Here is a 23,652-nt window from a genome sequence, read left to right as displayed (position 1 = left end):
AAGAAAAGCAGTGAATTTTAAAACAGTTCTTTCTAGTGAAACCAAAACTGCTCTGATTTTGAAAGCAACTTCATTGTCCTAGAGCTAGAGTACAATGATTTTTAAGTTGAAACAAAACATTGTTTTAGTTGTGTTTTAACTGACATAACTGATAATCTTACTGACATGATCTGATTACAAATTAGTGTTTTCTAACTATAACAGTGAAATTCTACTCTTGAACAAAAACACTTGCTGGATATTGGGCATTTCTTTATACATTGCATATTGCAGTTACAGGACCCACTGGATGAGGATGAAAATTTCTGGTTTTGCAGTGGGTTGTACCATGTTTCTCTCATGTAGGATGATGGAAGCACAGCTCTCAGCATTTTGGTTTTCCTGGTACAGTTATCACCATGACTGCAACTGTGCATACACAGGTTTGAGAAAATGGACAGACTGTCAAATCCATTGATCAAATGTTCAGAGAGATAAAAGTTGAAGACACTTCTCAATGCAATAAGACAGACAGCTGTTAGTCTCTAAATCAGTAGTGAATGGTGACCCCTATATGACAAATCCTCTAATTGTTTTATTGCAAATTATTCATGCTAATTTTTACAAATGTTTGGGAGTTTCTTTTTTTTTTCCTTAAAGCTCTTCAACATGCACACATTCCCATCTTCCACCTCGCTCTCCCAAATGCAATCATCTCTGTGCGTGATTGACCTAAGTGATCACCATGGTTTCCAATTCAATTCAGGTCCCCAAAGAGGTCTTTTAATTAAGAAGCTCTAATAGAATCTCAGAGAAAAGTTCTAGAGTCCCCAGTCTTCAGGCTGTGAGCTACAGATCCCAGGGGTGTCTGTGGCCAACTAGTACGAGACCCTGAGCATGTCCTTTGTGGAAAGGTCATATTCTGTGCAGAAATTTGTGTTAGTGAATCCTACAGATGTAGGCATCCCATGGAAAATTCCTGGGGATCACACAAAGCTGAACATTCCTATAGCAGGCTGCTGTTGAGCAGTGGGTAGTGACCAAGAGAGAGGTGAGATGGAAGCAGGTGTGCACAGAAATGCCTTGCTGTGAAATTCCAGCTGCAGTTTGTGCTCAGCCCGTGCGAGGAGCTGAGCCTCACTGCCAGTGCTGCAGCACAGGGGAGTGCAGGTGCTGCACCCACTGCCCTTGGCTGTGCTTTGCTACATGTAAAAGTGCACTTGTTTTGGCAACAGGACTCAGCCTATTTAAGAACCAATTTCTACCCAGGAAAAACCAGCTGCAGATTTGAATCGCCGTCACTGGCACTGCAGAGGTGTGATTTCCAAAGCTGCTTGGGACTGGTCTCTGTTTACCCCAGTGGGGCCAATCCCAGCTTGTGTGCACAGGTGTGCAGAGCAGCACATGCTGCTGTTTACTCAGCAGTTGGTACTGTTCTCCAGGAAACCACCTGTGCCTGCTGGACTGTGGATGCACTGTTTGGCAATGTTGTGCAGAAGCACTTGAGAACATTTTCACACCAGGAACTTCAGCGTTAGACATGCAGGAGAACAAAAAGTGGAACTGGAAAACACTTCTGAACTCTTGCAAGCATGGCATTGGCTGGAAAGTTAAGTTCCAGAAAACTCAAGCCACATATAGAACTTGAGATAACTTTGATGAATAGTTAGTTCTTGGCTGGAAGACAAAAAGAAAAACTCAAATGTTCTGTGTCGATTGTTTCAGGATTAAACATCTTGAAGTTTTGTTTCAAAATGCTCTCCCTTCTGGCAATTCTCTCAAAACTTCTGGTCATATAAATCTCAATTACTGAAGATACTGCTTGAGGAGTCCTGTCAGAACAATATTTTATTTAATTGGAAGCTTTTTAAAGCTCTTTATTTAGTTGAAAATCTCTGAAGTTTTTCTTCAGAATGTAGCTTGAAATAATTTTACATTTTTCAGCTTATTACTTCTCTGTTGGCCAGCTGAACAGAAAGGACTTTGCAAGTACCCAAGAGGGGATGATGGGAGAACAGAGAAAATAAAAAAAAAAAGAGAAAAGGTTTGGCTGTGATAACTCATCCCCTTAGCACAGCACTACTCCAAGGCCAGACCTGGAGCACTTGTCCAGAGGAACCTGGTGCCCAAGGTACATTCCTGTACCTTGTAATTGCACCAACCTGTGCCTGATGTGGGCCACTCTGATGATTTATAGAAGTCATTTATAGTGCATTAATATAACAAGTGAGTGGAAACTTCCATTAACTCCTCCTCCACAGAAGAGACCTTGAAAGAGAAAGGGGTTTGAGGGAGGGCTGTGCCACGCTGTGCCTCGGGTATGGCAGTCAGGGGTGGGAGGCAGACTGCAGAGCCTGAGTCACAGTGAAGCAACCAGTTCTGTACAGGAAAACACCCCTCTGTCGGCTCCTCTGCTGGCAGAGCTGGTCTGGTGAAAAATGGGGATGAAATGCCTCCCTTGCTACCCTTCGGAACACACTTCAGTATCCTCAAAGGGGATTTAAAAGCAGCATCATTATAAGTGGGAAATGAATTGCTCTCTTGCTGGATTTAGCAGCTTCCTGTTTTGGAAACCCGAGATACCATCTCAAATTTCTGTTTGTTGTCAGGCTGGAAGAAGAGACTCAGAGGCTGCAAAGCCTCTGGTGAGGCAGCGCTTCATTTGCTAATTGTCTCTGCCAGACAATGCCATTTACACTGGGCACAAAATCACCTCTAACCTCCAGTGACCAGAAAATCGCTGTATCCTTAACTCCCATCCTTTTGAAACTGCAAACCCGGACTGCCTGTGTCAGCCCCTCTCCCTGGACAACAAAATACAGGGATAATTATTGCTGATTCATTCATCCTGCTTTCCAGACATAATTGCAATATCATAAACAACTGCATTATAAATAAAGATGTTTGACTTGTCATGCATAATGTAATGAAGTGTTTGCTTTGAGGACTGTGCTGTTTGACAGGCACAGGACTGGCATCTGCCCTAAGCCCACCATGGAGGGGTCTGGGTCCCCTGCTGTCTGGATGGGCTGGGGTCTCTGCTGCAGGGCAGGGGCAGAACTGAAGTTCAGAGAGGTCTTTGCAGTCAGGAGGCTGCTTGGCATCTGCTCTTACTCTCACAGACTCAGGTTTTTCCATGTTTCTGTCAGAAAAGCTGGTGAAGGTGGGCTTTGCCTCTGTGAGAGCTCCTCAGCAAGGAAAACATCTCCTGTTTTACAGTTTTTATTGCTCTTCTGCTTTTTTAGGCCATGATACAATGCTTGCCACTTTTGCTGTATAAAATTCAGGTGTTCTGCCTGCCTGCATCTCCTCCTCCATCAGCCAGATGACCACAGCAGCTACATCAGCTCTAAATGGGACCAGACCTGGAAGTTGCAGCTCTACCACTCAGGGCAACGACCTGCAAGGATTTTTTCCTCCACTGTTTAACACTTGCTTAAGTTGGAGCACTGAGGAAGCCCTTGGATCTCGCCCTTCAGCTGGTGGATCTGCAGGGATGTTTTGGCTGTGAGATGTTGCTCTTTGTTGTGGAGACAGCACAGCACAGGGAACTGGCCTGACAGCCACAGCTCCCTTCAGTGCTCTCGTGGCTGCTCATGGCAACACAGTAAGCCAGTGTTGCCCAAGTCTGTTTTCTCTAACACCAGCCTTTAAAGAGCAGGAGGTTATTTTCCCTTTGTTGCAAAGACTGGTTCAGGCACGTCTGACTGGGATGTGACATTTCCTGAGGGATGTGGTTAAAGACAAAGTAAACTCTGGGGCTTTGGTGACTCCACAAAAATCTGATTGCCTGAGACTGCCATGGAAGAGAACATCTGGGAAGCAGCAATGCTTCTCATCTCTTCCCTTGGGAAGTTTATGGGACTGCTACATTTCAGAACTGCCAAATATCTGGACCTCACATGAAGCAGGAATATATTATATGTATCTGAACATTCTGGTGCAGAAAGAAGTGGAGGTATGAATCAATTATTAAAAATTAGATAAAATATATAATAAATTATTAAAATTTATTAAATTATTCTTAATGACCTTTCAAGAGGATCATTGAAATGCAACTCGTTCTCTGTAAGGGAAGAAATGATTCTGTATTAAAAGTGGAGCTCCCAAACCAACTGGAGGTCCTTCCAGCAAAAATGAGGGGCAAAAGGACTTATTTTCTTCCCATTTAAACAGAAAGGGAATATTAAATGTCTGTGTGATGCAGAGCAGGTAGCAGGCAATGTGCCAGCATTAGGTACCAGCAAAGATGAGTGGTCTCCTCAGAGGGCACTAAACAATGAAATTGCCTAGCTTTGGCTGGGGCTCAGTTGGAGGCCTCCAGTTGGGCTCCTGCTTGGAGGGGCATGGAACCCTTCTCCCTCCTTCCCTCCCTCCTTCCCTCCCTGCCCCACACCAGTGTTTTGCTCCCTCTCCACATCAAGAGAAAAATGAAGAAAAAGTTAGAGCCAGTATTTTATTCACTTCAATTTTCAATTTTTAAGACTGTATGAGCAGCTGAAGGACTTAAATCTGTTATTGCCACAGAGAAACCTCGTTCTGCTTGATTTATGCTGAGTACACTCATAAACCAAAGCAGCCACAGTTATGAAGAAATGTTCTTCAAAAACCTCATCCTTAATCTCATTTGAGTATGAAACTAAGGGATGGACTTTTTAAGCAGGCCTCCTTGAAACCTGCCCAAAAGATTAATGTGTAAATGCACAGAATGCTCTGGAAACTCTTGAATGGAGACATTTTATTTCCAAATAATAACAGGAGTAACTGTTTGTAGCAAAAAAGATGATTAACGGCATTGTGGCCAAAGTAAGGTAAGTCCCTAAACTTGACAGCATAGTATTTACATATTACCTCGATGTTAGAGTTTCTCACACTACCTTTGTTTATTTTTACTGGATGAAGCACAAGAAAAGCATGATGCTCGCTTAAATCTCCACAAATCCAAACATCTGAAGCTACATTGCTCCATTTTCCTGGCTCTGTTCCTCTCTGAAGGCACGCTGCTTGCATGCTCACTCTCGTTTTTCCCATGAACTACAGAGTGTAGGCCAAAATACCCTTTGTAACTGGTAACTCCTAGGCACACTGGGTTCCAGTTAATATAACAACTGGACATTTCATAATGCTTGAAGCATCCGTGGCATGAATAAGATCAGCAGGAAATATAAGGAGCAATTTTTGTTTTCCACAGGGTTAATTTTATTAAATTCGGTGGAAATATCATACAATGACCAAGGAAGTTACATGGAAAACTGATTCTGCCACCTGTGACAACACTATCAGAGTGGCACGGTGGACATGCTTGGCTGTGCAAAGGCTGAGCACCTCTCTAAGCACTGACTCAGGGAGGTTCTTTACTTGAATCACCATGGGCTGCTACGCAGTGGTTGCAGCATTGCATCCCTATCAGAGGTTTGTGACACTGACTGGCATGTGATTCTGTGAGAAAACCAGCTGGATCTTCTAGTACCCAGTCACCTGGGAACCTGCCTTGGTTTCCTGGAGCTGAAGGCACAAGCCAGTTCATTAGAAGCAACTGCTGGGTCAGTTCTTACCTCCCCTCCTGCCAGCATCACGGACTGATGGACGACCCAGCTTTCCATTTCTGGGAAAACAACCTTCTGTCTGAGCATGCACTGGCATCCTGCAGCTCTGAGCAACAACTCAGCAGCAAGGAAAGCGTCCCTGGGAGCCAGGCTTGGGGAGCAGTCTGAGGGTCACTGAGCCAGCAGCCACCCTGCAGGTGGCAGGCGCCAGGGCAGTGCTGACAGCACCCAGATGTGTGCCACAGCTGTCCCTGTGGGCACAAAGCAGCTCCCCTTGGCCAAATAAGGAGGGAGAGCTCCACATGCCCATTGCATAATTGTCAAATATGCCTGTAATACAATTGAGTCAGAGGGAATTATTGCTGCAGCACAGTTGCTTTGGGAAGCCTTCCTCTTGTAGGCTTAACTGCAACTATCAAATCTCTGTTGGTTTGGCTGAAAAAAGATCATGGCAGTGATGCCTTTTCACTAAAAAGGATTGTTTCCCACTTTGCTTGTCATTAAAAAGAAATACAAACTAGCCAAACTCATTCTTTACCAAGACTCTCTGAAAATGGAACATTTTTTGGACAAAATAACTGTAATTCCAACTGCAGCAGCCAGTGCTGTGCCTGCTTTGGTACCCAGCCAGTGAATTTTCCAGTAAACACCCTCCAGGACTGTTCTCCATTTGGATTTATTAGTCATTACCAAGAAAAGATAATTAGCACTTGTGAAGCATTGTGATAATCAGGAGCACGAAGTGTTTCCAATAGAAACGGACGGGGTCCGTGCGCGGCGCGGGATCGGCCGCGCTCCCTGTGCGGAATGAGCGCGGGCTGGGCAGAGCTCAGCTGGGAATGCCCGGAACCAACTGCTCCAGGGGCACTAATGACACTGCACAGGGGATGAGGCAGGGAGGGGAGCTGTTCCCTGGCCTGCTGGGCTTCTCCTTCTGTTGTCCTGGAGGCAGAGTCACTTTTGTTACAATATGCAATCCTCCTTGTTGGCCAAAGGCAACGGCACATACCACTCCTTTACTGCACAACAGGAAAACAGAAGGTAATTATTTTTTCTTTTTGCATGCACTCTGCCAAAAAATGGAAAAGAATCTTGTAGTGGAACAAGAGGACCATAATACTTTAGGCAATGATATGGGCTTTTTATCTTCCTCTTTCAAAACTGATGAATGAGAAAACTCTGCTAAGACTCAAGTCAGTGCTAAAACTTGCAGAATTGGTTCCCCAAAATTATTGTTTCCCAAACTTCCATTACTTACGATCTGCAATAATCATATGAGACAGGGATGTAAATCTTCTGTTCTTAAATCTCAAACCCTGAGCATTAAGCATGCCAGGATTCCCTGCCACACCTATTACTGAGCTCAGGGAGGTAAGTCTATCAGATTTATCAACATTGCTATCTAAATAAATACTACAATACATAGGATTGTCTGAAGCAGTTGTCTTTGTTTTCTGTATCTGGAAGTGTGAACAAAATCCATGTTGAGTGAGAGAGGCAGCATGTAAGTTTGGGAAGACTTCCGTTTTGCTGAGCATGATTAACAAATATAACTGGAGGATTCAACCCCAAAGTACTTGTAAGTCTGCAACAACCACTCTCTTTCCTGCATTGTACAGAGCATTTCAAGCCCATACAATACCCTTCCAGCCAAGAGGTATTTTGCATCCTCTGGGAAGCAGGCAGGAAATCTCAGGATTGAGTCCAGTATGTATGCAAAGTACTTTGTCTGCAGTTGTTGCGAGTGCTGTGGTGTGGTGAGCTGGTAGAGGGTACCACAGCCCTCTGATTGCTGGTGATGATGGCATTTACTCAGGCACACCTTCCCTGCCACACATGGAGCAGAGGCTCTTAGGACTGAGATTCCAATGCCAGAAACGCTCATTAATGCACACAAGATGGGACCACCCTGGCAACACCTGACTTGCTGATGCACTCAAAGTATTCTTTAATGCTTGCCCCTCTTCCAGGAAGATGAGTGCTGTGGCAAGTGTGATTATCATCAGGATGAAGTTTGCCTGATCACAACAAACGTGATGGGCTGCTGGCTGCTCACAAGCTACGTGTGCAGGAGCAAATGGATCTGTGAGTGTTTGCTTTTCAGCTGCTGCTGGGAGACAGGCACCCTCCTGCCAGGTCACGGCCCAGCCCCGTTACAGACCTCTTCAAGCAGCTCCTGGGTGGCAGAGGTGGATGCACAGCTTGTTCTGCAGTGGCTGCCCAGTGCACAGAAGTTGCTATGGCAGTGCTGTGCAAACACTCACGGCACAAGGGAGCGGCGACTCCGGCTCTGTGCCACACACAGAGGGCTCGCTCCCACCCCGGCAACTGTGGGGCAGAACAAACACCCGAACATAACATCTATTTATATATATCTCTGCTTAAGTCTATTGTCGGATTGCATCTGACTGTGAAACTGGGCTTAAAACACCTAGGTAACAATTTACATATTATGTCAACAACAGCATCTTTCCCCTCCCCTTCCCTCTTTCTCCCTGTAGTACAGAGTGAGCTGACTTCAGAGCATCCTTCGCAGCAAAACGTGTCTTGCTGCATCTTTTTGTCTTCTTGAAACTCCTTTAATTCTGCTACTTTAACACCTACTCCTTCCTCTGCTGCTGGTGCTATTGCAAAAAGGAATGTGGCTGGGGAACACTGTCTCCTAGGAAACCTGCCCCTGGCCTAAAAAAGTCCTTTTGGGTGCCTGTGTGGCACTGCAAAGCCAGAGGACTCATGGGCTGAGCACCTTTCACGGCTGGGCTGCTTTCACCTGCAGTGAAATCAGCCTACATCAGATCTGGAATCCCTCAGTGAACAGATAAATAAGCTGGGCTATTGCATCTGCATCATTTAAGGGGAAAAAATAAAAATATTGGCCTGGAGTGCACCAGGCTGCTGCGAGGAACCTGAGAGCAGTGTGCTTCCCCTGGTGCAGGCATCCTGAGGGAAGGCTGGGGGCGGGAGCTCTCCGATGGTGTGGGCTGGGAGCAGCACAAGGGCCCAGCTCTCCATTAGCCTGCAGATTTCCAAATAACTGTAAACAACAATGACTTCAAGTCTGCTGCCAGAGCCTCAGGCTCTGCAAGAAACATGCCATCTTATTTATTGCCTGAGGATATTATTATTTCCAGAGTGAACTAGTTGTGGATCACAATACTGGGCAGAATTATAGTACAAAGTGTGCTTTAGTGCAAACTTACTTAGTAAATAGTCACAAATCTTTGGACAAAAATGGGCGCAAAGCCCCAACCTTTTTTTATTTTTTGTAGAAAAGTGCAGCAAATTGTTGCATCTTCTTTATCTTGGGACTGGTCTGGTCTGGGTTGGCTCTTGTGTGACAGCACAGTCCAGCTCCACCTCCCTGCCAAGGCCCTGGGGAGGTCACACAGAGCTGAGCAGCAGCTCAGCAGGGGCTGTGCCAGCTGTGTCCCCTCCCTGGCTGTCCCAGCCATGGGGAGGCTGTGTGCATCAGAAGCTCCTCACTATTACACCTGACAGGAGATGCAAAATGATGCCACTGAAGGCTCCACTCCATACCTCTACTGTGAAACTCCTATGGACAATCCAAGGATTTAGTTTTAAGGAAGAAGCAGTTCATGCACACATATACTGCCTTCAGCACACTTCCCCTTAAAAGACTGCTGCCTTCTTTTGCATCATCAGAAGAAGGATATGAAAATGTTTTGTGCCAGGATTGGTAATGTGGTAGAGCACAGAGTTCAGTTACTATATACTGGTAAACACTATATTCCTTGCTAAACTGATGCAATAGGTGATTAGCAAGAATGAAGCTCAGAGCTTAAAATTAGTTACTTCATGTAAGGCCTTTCAATAAATATGTAAGTGGAGATATTTATGTGTTTTTAATACTAGTTCAAGTGTGAACTGATTTGGTCTTTGGTCTTACTGTTTTTGTGAGTTATACTGCAATAGCAGCTTTATTTTTAAAAAAGTATTTTTAATTTAAAACTAAAATTTAATTTTAAATTTATCTAGGCGAGTGCTACACTAAATATAGTGAGCATATACAGTATATAAAAGCAAGGCAGGAAAAAGGATTATCAAAATAGATGAAATAATTTTGTAAACAGCATATACTGTATGTCTATTTGGTGCAAGTGTCATTCTTGTCCTGCCAGATCTGTGGGGAGACAGCCACATACTAACACACAACTTGCTCAAGTTGGTGAATTTACTCCTATTTAGAGCATTTCTGGGCTTTAATTCAGGGCTTGGGGGTTTTATTTTCAACCAACACTGAAAGGTGCAAGTGCTTTGAACAGCTGTACCCTAGCATGATTTTTCTACAGTCACCTTGAACCAGCACTTTGAACTAAGCCTTGCTATTAACTTGAACAGGAGGTTAGCCAGGCACATGTGAAGAAAAAGGCATTCTCTGTTCCTGCCTGTTGCAATTTCTTCTTCAGTTTGGCTTGTCTAAGCTAAGCCTGTAGACCTGAGCCCCATCCTGGAATTACTTAGCCTAGTTCCAGGTTACAATGGCACTTTTTGTTGGGCCTCTTTGTTTATCTGCTTGGTTTTGGTGTCTGTCCAGGCAATGCAAGTGCTTAGAGCTGCGGGGAGCAGCTTCAGAGCTCCCTGGGTATGACGGTGAATGGAATGACAGGACTGCTGGATTCAAGGTCCAGGGCAGTGAGGAAACATTCAATGGCTGCTTCGTTTTTGCCCTGAGCCTGCAAGACCTCTCCAAGGCTGTTCCAGGCAGTGTGGCTGGTGGTCTGGATCCGGATGGCGTCTCTGAGGACCTTCTGGGCCAGCTCCCTCCGCCCAAGTCTGCTCAGCACCAGGCCCTGCCAACAAACAAGTGATGGGCAGTTAACAACAGCGCTCAGGAGAGGAAGAAATGGAGCACCCCAAGCTCCCACCAAGCTGCCCTGGGAGAGCAGGCACAGGACTCCTATGGAGGGGGCATCTCCGCCTACTTCTGAGGAATAAAAGTGATCAGTTGTTAAGTTCTGTGGTTTTTGATAGTGATGCGCTCTTTAAAAAGCAACTGAGAAAATAATTGTTTTTAAAAGCAGATTCAGATTCAGCTCTGCAAGTGCTGCTGCTGTGTGTTACTGGGAGAGCATTTATTGGTGCTATACAGAAGAAAAGCTACAGGCCCTTTAAGCATCCCTCTCTCCTTGCCCAGAAAATATACACAGGTTTGACTACAGCCAGCATCTGAATTCATTCCTGCACATCTGCAACACCCAGCTGAGCCTGAGGTAAAGTCTCTCATCTCCTGCATCCTGATTACACTGAGATCTTCCTTCCCAGCAAACAGGGGGCAGAGGGATGTGGTCTCCTCCCAGCCTTGCACGGGCAGGCTGTATGTAACAGCATGGGATGTAACAGCTCTGTCCTCCTGCACTTCAATGTAGATCCTAAAGCAGCGTGGGGGAGGAGAAGGATGGAGGAACCTTGTTTAAAAAGCTGTCCTTAGGGTAAGAAAAGACACAAGTGGGTGTAACCATCTGGAAGGAACGGGAGGGGGAGGATGAAAGAAGTGTTAGGAAGAACATGTTTTCCTATAGGGCTCTCGTGGATGTGTCTGAACCCACAAGGCACCTAATGAGCCAGGCTCCCTGTTAATTACACAGCAGTCAACCACTGAGCCCAGATGGTCACATGGGCTTTGTCACAGGCCACAACGTATCCTGGCATTTCTCTGCTTCCTCCTGAAGGTGCACACACCAGGATGAACTTTCCAGCAGCTTCATCCAGGTGTGGCCTCTGGAAGAAGCAGCCAGCACTGCCATGTCACCTGCCAAGCTCTGCATGGCCTCTGCCCACATTCACCCCTGGAAATGCTGGCAAGTGAGATGACTGCCTGACTTCATGCTTTTCCTGGGACAACATAGTAGGTGGATGCATATATATAAGGAAAAGCATTAGCTTAATCTTTAATCTGTCTAATTGTCTTTAGTGCATATGAAAAGATGTAAGAAACCTGAAATGTCTCACAACTAGAACCCAAGTAAATTACTGATGAAAGAATGGTGATGCTTTTAGAAATAGTGAAGGTTTTTGCTCTGTTTTGTTTAGTTTGCTTTTACAAAAGTACCATTAAACACAGGGTGCAGCAGCATCCTTAAGGCCAGTGATAGTACTAATACCTACAGAAACACATTCATTTGCCTGAGAGAAATACTAGGAAACAGCCATTTAATCAAATATTGGCAGTGCTATGAAAAACTTCACTGACTCCTTCTTGCCCATAACCTTGACCTGAATAATCAACTCAGTATCAAATGTGATCATTTAGAGATGCAGTGGGGTTGTTTTTTCTTTAGGTTCCTTTCTATGCAGGAAAACTACAAGGCAACAGGGTGTTATCTTAGGATCCCCTTGAGTGCAGGCATAGGTGGCACAGAGGTTCCTGGTGGGAGAGGCTGGTTCCCCTGGAGGTGGCTGCCTGGAGATGGCTGCAGGCACGTAATGGCAGACTGCAAGGAATTTGTGCAATTATAATTTGAGTCACCCGCTTGACAGGGATAATGAGGCATAGAAAGGGCAAGAAGCGTGGCCGTAGCAAATCTGCCGCTGAGCCAAGAATAGACAGGAGCTATCTCAGCTCAAGTTTGTCCTCGACCACAAACCCACTCTTCCTAAAATCCCTTCCTGTTGTGCTGACCGAGCAGAGCCGATTGTGCTCTCTGGTGGCGGGGGAGCCGGCGCTGTCCTCACCCTGACACTGAGCAGCATCCAGCCTCTCAGAGGGCTGCTGGCCCTGGAGGCACAGGGGCCAGGAGCCCGAGCAGCTGCTGCCTGTCATCCCTCTCCAACGAGGAGGGGAATTCCCTGCCCGGCTGACATCTCGCGCCTCTCAACAATGCTGCACTGAAATCCACCTCGTCGTAAACTGCTCGTGCAGCTCAGCTCCCTTGCATGCCCCAGCAGCCTTGCTGGTCAAGAACCACAGCCTGGTGTGGCTTCCCTGCTGTGCTCCCCAGGGTTTGCTGTGCTGTGCTGGAGGCCCAGGAGCAGCACTGTGCTCTGCTGTGCCCATGGGGAGTGGGTGCCCTCCAGCAAGCACAGCTCAGGTAAAAATTTCCTCTTTGGTATCCAGTGCTTTCAAGCTTGCCAGTTTGGCTGAGAAAACATCAGTGAACCCACAGAGAGAGCTGTTCCAGGCTCCCCAAAGCCAGGGGAAGGCCTCCTGTTGACACTGCAATATACTGCACAGGTGAAACACTGCTATGTTTTTGGAGGAAACATTTGCTGAAGGAGTTTGAGATTTTCACCTCCTCCTTGCTTGCATGCACAACTGTTGGTGCCAAATGCTGCCCAGGCCCGTGGCCCTTCCCAGGCATGCCACCATCCTGCTTCCCCCTTCTGATGAGGAACAGCCCCATGCCCTGTTCCTGCACGCATGCCTGGACTTCCAGGCAGTGTGGGCACATGACCCTGGGCTCCAGGCCTCAGCCCAAGTTTGGGCTTTGGCCAAGCCAGGTCTGCCAAGGCTCCCCAGCCCAGCACAGAGCCCGTCCTGTGCCCAGAGTGAGCAGTGACAGATGGTGTCAGCCTTTTAGCGAGGCTTAACTGAAGCGGCACAAATACGCTGCTGATGTTTAAAGGACAGGTTGAACATCATTAATTCTGTGTGCAGGAGAGTTTCTGGTTTTGCATTTCCTCCCTCCCCTCCTCCCCACACTGCTCCTTGCAAACCACAAGCATTTTGAGAGCTGGAGGCTGAACAAACCTCAAAGCCTCAGGAAGATGCAGCACTGAGCACTTGAGTTTTTGTTTCTCTGAGGTATTTGCACTTGAGAGCTTCTCCTTGCTACTGAATTTCTCATTTCCCCATGGAGTCTGGCTTGCTATAAACAATGCCTGCATGTTGTTGCTATGTAGGTCCAGCTGGAATCTGCCTACAGTGCAAAAGAAAAAAATTATATCTAAATTCAGAAAGCCACCCACTGACAGGCAATTTGCATTTTTATCTGGAAGATTTTTTTAAAAAAGATTTTTCTAATGAAAGTTCAGCTCCTGAGTTTCTATGGAAACTCATCTACTTGGTGTGCATGCATAATTTCATAAAGTCAGATCTCAGGAAGAGGAGCAATTAGTATAAATACAAGCAGGAATGTGATTAAGGGTTTCATCCTCTTATTCCTGAAGATGGAGGGTGGGACCGGGTTTTGTTGTCTTTCCTCAGTTTCTATTTGTCTTTTTGCCAAAACAATGCAGAAACTGGTGTACAAGGTAGCCTGACTCCTCTGCCACCTCCTGGCTAGCACTGGCACTTCTGGTTTGGCCCAGTGATTTTCCTCCCAAAGATGACAAGTACCTCTAAGTATGGCCCTCTCTGTCAGTGGTGTTGGTACTGAGTCAGACTCTAAGGAGCAATGAGGACAGGCTTATTTTTAAAACTCAAGCATATTATAAATAGTAAAAAAATCCAAACCAACTTAAAAGGTGAGTGGGAATAATTTTTCCTTCAAACTCCTGTGGGCAGCCCAGCCCCTTGCCAGCCACACAGAGGCATTTCATGTCCTGCTTGCACCAACACAGCTGCACAGTGCTGGGGTGTGAGTTCACTCACTCACTCACTAGAGAAGGTCTGAGGGTAACCTCCACAAATGAATTTGATTTCTTCTAAAGGTCTGAAGATGTACCTTGGCTCTTGTAAGCAGAGGCAGAGTGCTGAGGGCAGAGCTGAAGCCAGACTGTAAAAGGGCTGAGAGCTCTGGCACAAGCTCAGCTGAGGTGAAGGGCTCGGCACAGCCACACAGGGACAGTCTAGCAGGGGACGAGGGCTGGGAGGGGACAGTGAATCTGGTCTGCTGATTTAGTGTGCCTTATGCTGACAGCTGGACTCCTGAATTGATGGTTTTTAATTTCAGGGAACAGAGGGTGCCCATGGGAAGCTTTTTCAAAAGTATTTTTGACCTCGTCTGCATGCAAAACAAACAAAACCTAAACCACTTCTATGGTGACACTGGACTGGACTGCCTTGCCTTCAGTGATGTGATACTTAGTAACTGATACTTGAGTGAGGCTATTTTTGTTTTAGAATAGGAGAGCCATATTTCAATTTAAGTTAGATGAGAAAAAAAGTGACTTATTTTCACTAATAAAGAAAGTGAACATAAGCCACACTTCAAGTCCCAGTTTTAGAAGGTCATGAAATTTCTACCTGTGCCTTTATTTCCTTAGAGTTTGACAAAACCTGTTCAAATGTTAGCTCTTAAAATTCCCAGAAAATAGTGCAGGAAAGACATTGTGGAAGACTGCAAAATAAGCCTCATGTACAAGCTGGAGTTTATTTTTAGTAAAGAAAATCAAAACTTCCTTTGCAAATATTTAGTTCAAACACCTGATGAGCTGCAGGGAGTTGTCTCCTTCCAAATAGGTGGCACAGATTAGCTTGTTCTTTCCTTTAGGGCTTGTATTGGAAAGAGATGTCCAGAAAAACACGTCATTTCATTCCTGGAAGGTTGCTTTTTGTTGTATTTTCAAGGTCATCTCATTTTTGGAGAATTTGTATAGGTGGACTAGACTCTATCCTTTACAAATGGATTTTAAAAATCACATTAAATGCAAATTCTCACTGTCTCTTTGCCTAAGACTCTAATTCCAAAGTGAGGTTGTCTCTGATGCTTCTCTCTATTTAGCACAGCATTTCTGCCTATTATTGTCTGAATACCCCAAGAAGTTTCCAGAATTAATCAGACTTTGCTGCTGGGCTTCCTTAAGTGCATTATTTAATTAATTTCAAGGTAAATGCAGTATCCTTACTGTTTACTCCAGTCTGTAATGTGGACATGTCCCTTGTGGTTAGCAGGAGAGCAATCAGCAGCTGGCAAAAGCAGGGCATGCTGCAGAAAAGTGATCATTCAGAAGTGTGCTTATTCAGCAGAACCCTACAAAAAGCCTTTCAAGATGCATTTGGCATTTGGTGATAACAGTCTCATGTAACAGAAAATCCGCACTGCTACAGGGTAGCACACGCTTCTGCAATTATTTAGCAATCAGAGCAAGTTGTAAGCAAAATCTGTTGCATTAACCATGAAATATCAGTGTCCTCTTAGAGAATGGCGAAGATTAACCCCGGAAATCCTAGGACTCCTAGAATAAAGACAGACATATAAGCAGCCAATTGCTCTGTGATTCTTTCCCCCTACATTCATGACCTTTACATCTCTGAAAAGCTAGGATTTTTTTTTAGTTGTGAGCAATGAAGTGAGTTTTTGTGGCGCTGTCACTTAGTCATGCAGTGCCTGGCAGCGTGGGGGTAGCTGATCACCCATTTTGCTGATTCAGTCCAGGTTATGGTGAACCTGAGCTATACATTTGAGCTCTGTTTCTGAAAAGACTGTAGGAGTACAGGGAGCAATCAGGGTCCTCTCACTGAACTGAGTTAGAGACCATATCATCATTTGTTGCCCTAACAAAGGATGACTGGGATTCACTTCTGGGAGAAAGCTTGTCTTTCAGTGTTTCTGCTGCCTCCTTTGTTGAGAGCAGCTTTTCCTCCTCTTCCTTCCCCCCCTCCATCTCCTCTGCCCAAGCTGCTGCATCCCCTGTCAGTCAGTGACGCTGAAGCGCTGCATTTGATAAAGCAGAGGAGGGGAAGGAGAAGGGAGGAGAGGGAAGGCAGGCAGGGCCACTGCAAAACACAGAATGTTGAGAGGAGAAACGAAGGAACAGCACTGATGGGGGGGAACTGGCAAGCACTGGGAAAAGCAAAAAACCTGAGACTGCATCATGATTTGTGGCACTTGTACACTGCCTGTGGGTTTTAACTCGGTAGGCTCAGCCTGGAGACTTCAGCTCCAGTACTGCAGGCACCAAAAGGCAGCCTTGCTTTGGCTGTTCAAACTTCACTGCAGTCTCTTTGTGTGCTACACTGGAGTGTGAGGGAAGGGAAGAAATGAGACTGCAAGGAGGTATCAGGAGAGACAGACTACCTGAGTGTGAAAACAGTGACAACTAAAGCCCACCAGAGACCTGGGCACATGGATATGCTTTATCAATCGCAGTGAGCTTGCAGGGAGAGAAGAAAAAGCAGAAGGAAGAAAAGACCAAAAGTGGTGAAGTCCTGAAGAGAGGAACATCCCCTCCCTTAGCTTGCCAGCGTGTTTTCCTAGGCAGTGAGTAATTGCAAAGGCAGCATCTTGCCCAGGCCCCCTGTGAGGCCAAGGCACCCCCTGCCCTGCAGAAGGGAAGCACTGTGCCATGCTGCACACTGCCCTCTGCCCAGGCCTGCTGTCTCTACTGAGTTCATCAAATGTTAGCAGGGATGTTTCTACTGTGTTTGAAGCTTAAATGTGATAAAACATTTATTGACATAAAAAGCAAACCCTAAGGCAGCATTTCAAACCAGGAGGTTCTGATCTCTTCACAGGGAGGCTCATACAAGCCTAGGGAGAATGAAGAGTTTTTCTGCCTTGTTGGATTGTCGTCACTTAAGCTTCATGCAAAGCAGAATCATCTGCTGCATGCTGAATATTCTCTAGACAGTTCTTCCTTTGCTGAGACCTACATGGAGATGAAGCAGAAAGCGAGGAAACCTAACAGGATGCCTCAACCATGTATCTGAGAGTAACTAAATCCAGTATTTGTTTCACAGTCTCTTTTCCTAGGGAAGGAAAGATGCTTCCCAGCCCTGATCTTAGCAGTTGTCACAGTAATACTGCAATAGAGAACACAGGAGATTCAACTACTACTCAGGCTCATGGTGTCATCTGTAAAAATATGTACCAAAGAAGGTCCCAAACTAATAATAAATAACAATTTAGATAATATAATTTATAACATAAGGTCCCAGTTCTGCACTGTACCAGCTTCCCTGGCAGAAAGCCTCATTGAAATGAGTGAGATTCAGCCAAATATATCCGAGTATTTCAAAATCTGTCCAGAACTGAAACTGATAACCATCAGCAAACAGAGAAAAGGCATGTAACACACATGCAGGGTGTTGAAGAGTGGCAGGTAACCTGCTGGCTAAAGCACTCAATTAGAAAGCAGTAGCTGTGCTCCATCGGCTGCTAATAATTTCACATTGAATAATTTGTCATTACTCAGGAACAATTCCAACAGCAGGGACAGAGTCAAGGGACAAGCTTTGGGAGGCAGAAGTCCTGGGTTTAAGTGTTCTCAGGCTAAGGAAGCTTGAGAACTTGCCTCTCCTGTGTCCAGGGAGCACATGGTAACTTCTAGCAAATGTTTTCAAGAGGGTAGGGCAGCTGTTAAGCACCCCCATTGCTCCAGGAGGGTAAAAGCTCTGCCTTTATTTTGATAGTAAGCAGGTGCCTATGTTTTGTTGCACCTAACAAGATGCTGCTGCAGATAGCTGGGGAATGTCTAGGCTTAAGAATTGGACACCAAATTAATCTGAGTGTCCACAGTGTGCTGTGGCTGAGGAATAGGGAATTTCTGCTTTCTTAGGTATCCCTTCAGTGCCAGTGCTGGATCTTTCCCCAGTTTTTAATGCACTGCCTTGCAACAAAGGAGGGGCTGATGCACACACCTCCCATGCATGTTATCTTCCCCTCTGCATGCAGAGTACATCTTGTCTGAATGTGTGAGTCATGAACAGGTTCTCACAGGCAACAGCTTCAGCTCTGCTGAGGGTCTCAGCCTCAGTGCCACAGAGCTCATGGCCAGAGCAAGTGTTGCATTTGGTATGGCACTGGGGAGGGGCATAGTGCAGCAAAGACACACTGACAGAAGCACACAGCACGCCAATGTCTCTGAAAGGAGAGCCGAGGTATTTAAAATATCTTAATTTGCTTAGTTTTCCACTACTGGCAGTCTCTGGGAAAGCATGTGATTAATGATATCCTGCACACAGCTACAGCCAGAGCCCTGTGTGCAGTGTCACAGCTGAGCACTAAGCTTAGCTGAGCTGCTGGGAAACACAGCGAGCTGGGCAGGAACACACTGCTGTGGTCCAGCCAGTGCCTCCAGACTCTGCTCCAGTGCCTCTGATCCCACAAGGAGTGTGTGTCCTGATCGTCTCTCAACACAGAATCTCTCCTAAATCACAAACCTTCGTGTACAAAGAGATTTTGCTGAATTACAGTTTGCGTTTTCTGTTACATGCTCAAAGGAGAATTAATGAAGACACTCCTTGAGAAAGTAAAGACTTGATAAATACTGCACATAACATTAGTGTGAATGGAAGCTCCAGCAACACCAAGAGCTGTGATGTTTTCATGTTTCCCATTTTTTGGCAGGAAGGGACCTCTGCTTCCTTCTCTTGACTGTGGCCAGCTTGGTGTGTATCAGGACAGCTTGCTGAAAACCTGGAAGTCTTGCTAATTCCCACGCCCCTGTTTGTGCAGCTGTGTCTTGTGTACCAGGAGGCAGCACGCTCTGCTATTGTGCTGCACACTATTTTATTTACTGCATTACCACAGTCTATGACTCGGTCCTGTCCTGTGATAATAAGCAGCCTAAATAGCACAGAATTAAACTAATTATAACCAGTTTCCTTGTTTATGAAAAATAGTTTTTGAAGGTTCAAGTATAAAGGGCATAGTCATTCCATCCCTTTTCCCTTCTGACAGTTCCCTGAGCACTCTCTGAAATATCATTTATGAGTTCAGCTGCAGACCAACCTGACTACTACAATTTCTAAGTTTTCATCTGATCTTGGAGCAAAGTACAACAGGAGGACAATACTGCTTACTAAAACTGCAGTGGCCTGTGTATAGGAAACCATAACTAAAGCCAGTAATTACCTGGAAGATCAGGTTGGAGCTCAGTTGAGAAGCATCTGCTGCAGATCAGGCCAAGGATAATGTCTTTAGACCTGCATGCATGTTTTATTCTCCAGAGACGACTGAACCACCCCAGGATCTCAATGGTTTTAAGAAATGTATTAGGTTCTTCTCTCAGAAGGTGTTACACACACTTTGGAGAAGAGATCAGAGAAGAGCTGGGGAGTTCTGTCTTGCTGGATTTTACTGTAGTTTCTAAAGTTATATAAACAGAGCCTGAAAGTGATAATGAGCACCTCAGGGACATGGAGAATAACTTACCATAACAGAAAAGCAAGTGATTGGCACAGATAAACAGGAGCTCCAGATTCCCTGGAAACGGGGATAATCCACCTCTGAGAAGCAGAGCGCCAGCCCTCCCGCTAATGGACTGAAATCTGTGCGCTGTGCACCGGGTCAGATGTGCTCCTTGCAGCGACCCCAAATGCCCCAGCAGGGCTGCCTTTCCTGGCGGGAAATGCGCAGATCGCCCGAGAGGAAACGGCCACTCAGTGTCTCAGTGATGGCTTCGGTGTCAGGGCATCACTTATCGCCTCCTTGTGATGGCTTCGCTGTCTCCCTGCCCGGAGGAAGGAAGCCTGGGAAGTGCAGAGGAAGAGAAGGGGCAACAAAGCAGCCAAACAACTCAGTCACTCCTGAGTGGTGCTCGGGGCCCTGATCCTGCTGCACTGCCAGGGATCCGCTCCGATGGCTGGGCTGCAGGAGCTGCCAGCGAACAAATGGGTTTGCTGCGAGGATGGCAGTGGGGGAGGGAGCTTTCTGCAGCAAGCAGAAATAGGAGAACAAAGTGTTTGCAATTCCTTGGACAGTGAGGGAGCTGACACACAAACTTATTAACGTGAACACGCAAAATGCTCATTTCTCCTCTGGGAACCAGTGACTAGAGGCAAAGCCAAGTTCTCTCCCTCAAGCTCAGCGGCTTCAACACAAAAAATTTGAGTTAAGAGGCTGCTCTAAGGATTGCTTTTCCCCAAGGAGAGTTTAGAGCAGTTATTTTGGGATATCTGAAGCACAGGAACATTCCTGGGATTCTGCAATAAGCTTCAGAGTTGGGAAAACAGAATTTGCTAACCAGCCATGGCTTGGAGGGAGACTACCAATCACCTCCAAAAGCCAAATGTTGCTCTACTGTTGTCCTTCTTGGTGGAGAGGCAAAAGGTATGTGCTAGACAGGCTCATATCCATCAAGTGAGCTCCTCTTTGGATCAGATTAGAATTAGTTTTGGCGGCTCCCTGCAGCCCAGCCCACAACCCACCTGTGTGATTTTGCAGGGTACTCCTGATGCACTGACAGGCAGAGGGCAGCTGTCCTGACTTCCCTCTGCATGACTGGGGATGCTTCCTGCCACCACAGCCTTACACACAACGAGCTGCAATCACCTGCTGGGGAATTCCAGTGGAGAGCACCATCCCACAGGAGACTGTGCTGATGGTCCACCAGCAAGTGCTGTGCTGCTGATGTGCCATTTTTGGAAGGAGGTGTAACCAGCTATGTCACCCCGCAGAGCAGGCTGAAAATAGGATTGCACTCACTGTGCCATGTGGCTCAGTGGTATGTCAGGACATGTATTTTTAGGAAATTCCTCCTTTGGGCAGAAAGGGTGAAGAGCTTGGCCTGGTTTGCAGGCTGCTGGCTTTGCCCAGATCCTTCATGCTAGAGTGTGGGAGCGTGTCACTCACCAGTCAGTCTGTGGAGGCTCCTAGAGCCTGGATACAGTGCTAGTCCTGCTACCTGCTGATCAGGGTGGCTCTGAAAGGGTAAAAGATGACAGGTCTGGGGCTGTGCTTTTCTTTGTTTCAATGCATGCATGCTTGCTGTCTCTTTGCTGGTGCTTTCAGAGAGGGAACTGACCTCCAACAGAGCAGGGACAAAGGAAAAGGTAAGGAAGATCAATGTCTTGGGAAGACGATGGTCCCTGAGGAGGAACAATAAAAATGTACCTCTCAGAATGAATGTGTGAGGGGAATAAGGAGCTCAGAGAAGATATCTCATGCAGTGAAACAGAGACAGAGAGAGAGAGAGAAGCAGATGGTAAACAGGGAATTTGCCTCTGGTGAGGTACTTTCTGGGTGCAGCATAATGAAAAAATGCAGAACATCTCCAGGCCAGCCAGTTACTGATGCACAGACAGTGCTGTGAAAAGGACAAGGCAAGGCAGGGCTGGACTCAGAATCAGTGTCTGACAGACACTTGCTGGCTTCCTCTTTTACCCAGAACATCATTCCTATCAGGCAGCATGTGTTCAGCTCCAGCATCTGGGTTGTGATTTTTTGGCAGCTGCACAAAATCTCTGCTATTAAATCCCACCTGCCAGTCTCATGTCTGCTCCCAAAGACCTTTGCCTGTTAGCAAATGTTTCAAAATCACAGTGCCAGGCACAGCACATCATTCTAGAATCCTACCCCAGGCAAAAACCCTCATGCAAGATCTCCTTTTAACTTCAGTGGGCTGCAGAAGGGAAAGGCTAGAGGAGAGGCCTCTAGATAACAGGCAGAAATATTAATTTAGGTCATAGCTTGCACTGCATTCCTTTCAGCACTAATGTGAAACAGCTATTTCCCCCCTGAATTATCTGAATAATACTATTTTGTCTGTGACATTCTAAGAAGCTTTCTTTTGAGACACGTTCCATGCTACAGCTGCACAGAGAGAATTTGTGAACTTTGTTCACTGGAATCTGCTCATGTGAAGTTGTTCTTACCCTCTTTAAAATTCTTCCCTTCCCTTCTCTTGCTTCTTAGTCCCAGATGAGCAATACCACCAGTATGATATGTGCATACTCTATGTTGCTCCACTGTTCAAACAGTTCCTTCGTACAAAAATGCAGAAATACAGCTTGCTCATCTATCTTGGGTAAGAGATCTACCCAAAGAAATAACTGCAATTTTTAATTCTGCACAGGGAGAAAGGGCAGAATAAACTTCCACATAAATCATCTGCTGTTATATTTCACAATCTGAGTTTCCCTGGCATGAGCCTAGGCAGTGAGGCTGTGCTTCTGGTGCAAAGGACAACATCTCCTGGAGATGAAATAAGCTACTTGATTATGGTATCTCTAAAATTGCAAACAAAAGAGACAATCAGTGCTTTTTGATGTGGACATCTGTCAGCAGAGAAACAACTGCTAATTGTCATGTAATAAGCACACCAGACACTTCCATAGCAGTCATCTTTTTGGAAGTCAAGCATGAAAAAAATGTTACTCATCCAAGCACCAAGCATATTTCGTCTGAATCTGGCTGCATTTCTGCAACTGTTTAAAACTCCAAAGTGATACAACGCTTTTTTATAGACAGATACTTGAGATCAAAATACTTAGCCAAAATAAAGCAATCGGCAATGGTTTTTGTTGGCATGTGGTTAAGTTATCTAGCTTTATATTCTAATATTTGCATTTTAGTTTTAGAAGCAATGTAGGTGTAGTGAGAAGAGGTGCTGGTATCTCACATAAATGCAAGCACGTGGGATTTGTAGAGAATTGGTTCACAGCAGAACTATTCAGTTGCACTTCATTCAGAGGAGTCCTTGCTCCCACAGAAGCACTGTAGGAGCTGTCAGTTTGGCAGCTACAGGGCTCTACATGAGCTCTGAGCAATGTTAAAGCAGCACAATGCTGTCTAAAAGCCATGTGAGGGGAGGAATAGCTAATTCTCTTTGTATGAAAGGATTGACTCCAGACAGCCTGCCAACTATAGAATCCATACACGTCATTTCCTAAAGCATCTGCACGCCTCCCTTGCAGGCATGGGCTCATCAGCCCATCCCTTCATTGAAGAGAATGGAAAAATTACCTGAAGCCTCTCCAGGAACAATAGGTAAGGGGATGTCTTTAATGACTGAACCAGGTTTGAACCCACCCAGAACTTCTTTGCAGTATCTCTTTTTTAGATGGCACCCAAGCTGCCTGCACTACAGACTGGCTGGTTTGGTGGTTACGTAGTTTGGCACTAGTCTAATGATGGATACTGTATTTGGAACAAATTTTCTTCAAAGCTGCCAGAGAACTGCTTGATCATCAGTGAAGTGGGTAATACCAATCTCTCACGATTTTCAGCAAATCAGTAAAAAAAACCCGACTGCCTAAACATAAGCTGCAATCACACGGAACCATAAGATAAGATCCATTTTAGCACTGCCCAGAGTCCTAAGCAAGAAAAACAAAATAACAAACACCATGAAATCTTTTTTACCAGTACAGAGTGAAGAGAACATTTACAGAGCAATAAAACCTCCAGCACAGTATCCATTCCCTAGTCTAGCAAAGCCATTTCATTTTAATGAGCTTGGTTTGCCTTTGTCCCAGGAGGAATAGCCATGGGTATATTAAATGAACCAGCCTGCATTTTTGAGGTACCCAGGGAGGCAGCAACGTGGAAAAGACCCGTGGTGT

At 45.7% G+C, this 23,652-nt stretch overlaps 1 protein-coding gene across 5 annotated transcripts in view; it reads right to left on the bottom strand.

The window, feature by feature from the left end:
• Positions 1-6,559: 6,559 nt before the first annotated feature.
• Positions 6,560-23,652, bottom strand: part of TTC7A (tetratricopeptide repeat domain 7A) — a 169,869-nt gene continuing 152,776 nt past the window's right edge. For all 5 annotated transcript variants that reach the window (XM_054279311.1, XM_054279312.1, XM_054279313.1 and 2 more), the window contains one exon: positions 6,560-10,336. In XM_054279311.1, the coding sequence (XP_054135286.1) occupies positions 10,115-10,336 (222 nt within the window). In that variant the 3' untranslated portion in view covers positions 6,560-10,114. The remainder of the gene's footprint in view (positions 10,337-23,652) is intronic.

The sequence above is a fragment of the Melozone crissalis genome, unplaced genomic scaffold (genome assembly GCF_028551555.1).
Source record: "Melozone crissalis strain CALT ecotype California unplaced genomic scaffold, PUWL_Pcris_2 ptg000027l_1, whole genome shotgun sequence".
NCBI classification, from domain to species: domain Eukaryota; kingdom Metazoa; phylum Chordata; class Aves; order Passeriformes; family Passerellidae; genus Melozone; species Melozone crissalis.
This window is presented reverse-complemented; position numbering and strand designations above follow the sequence as displayed.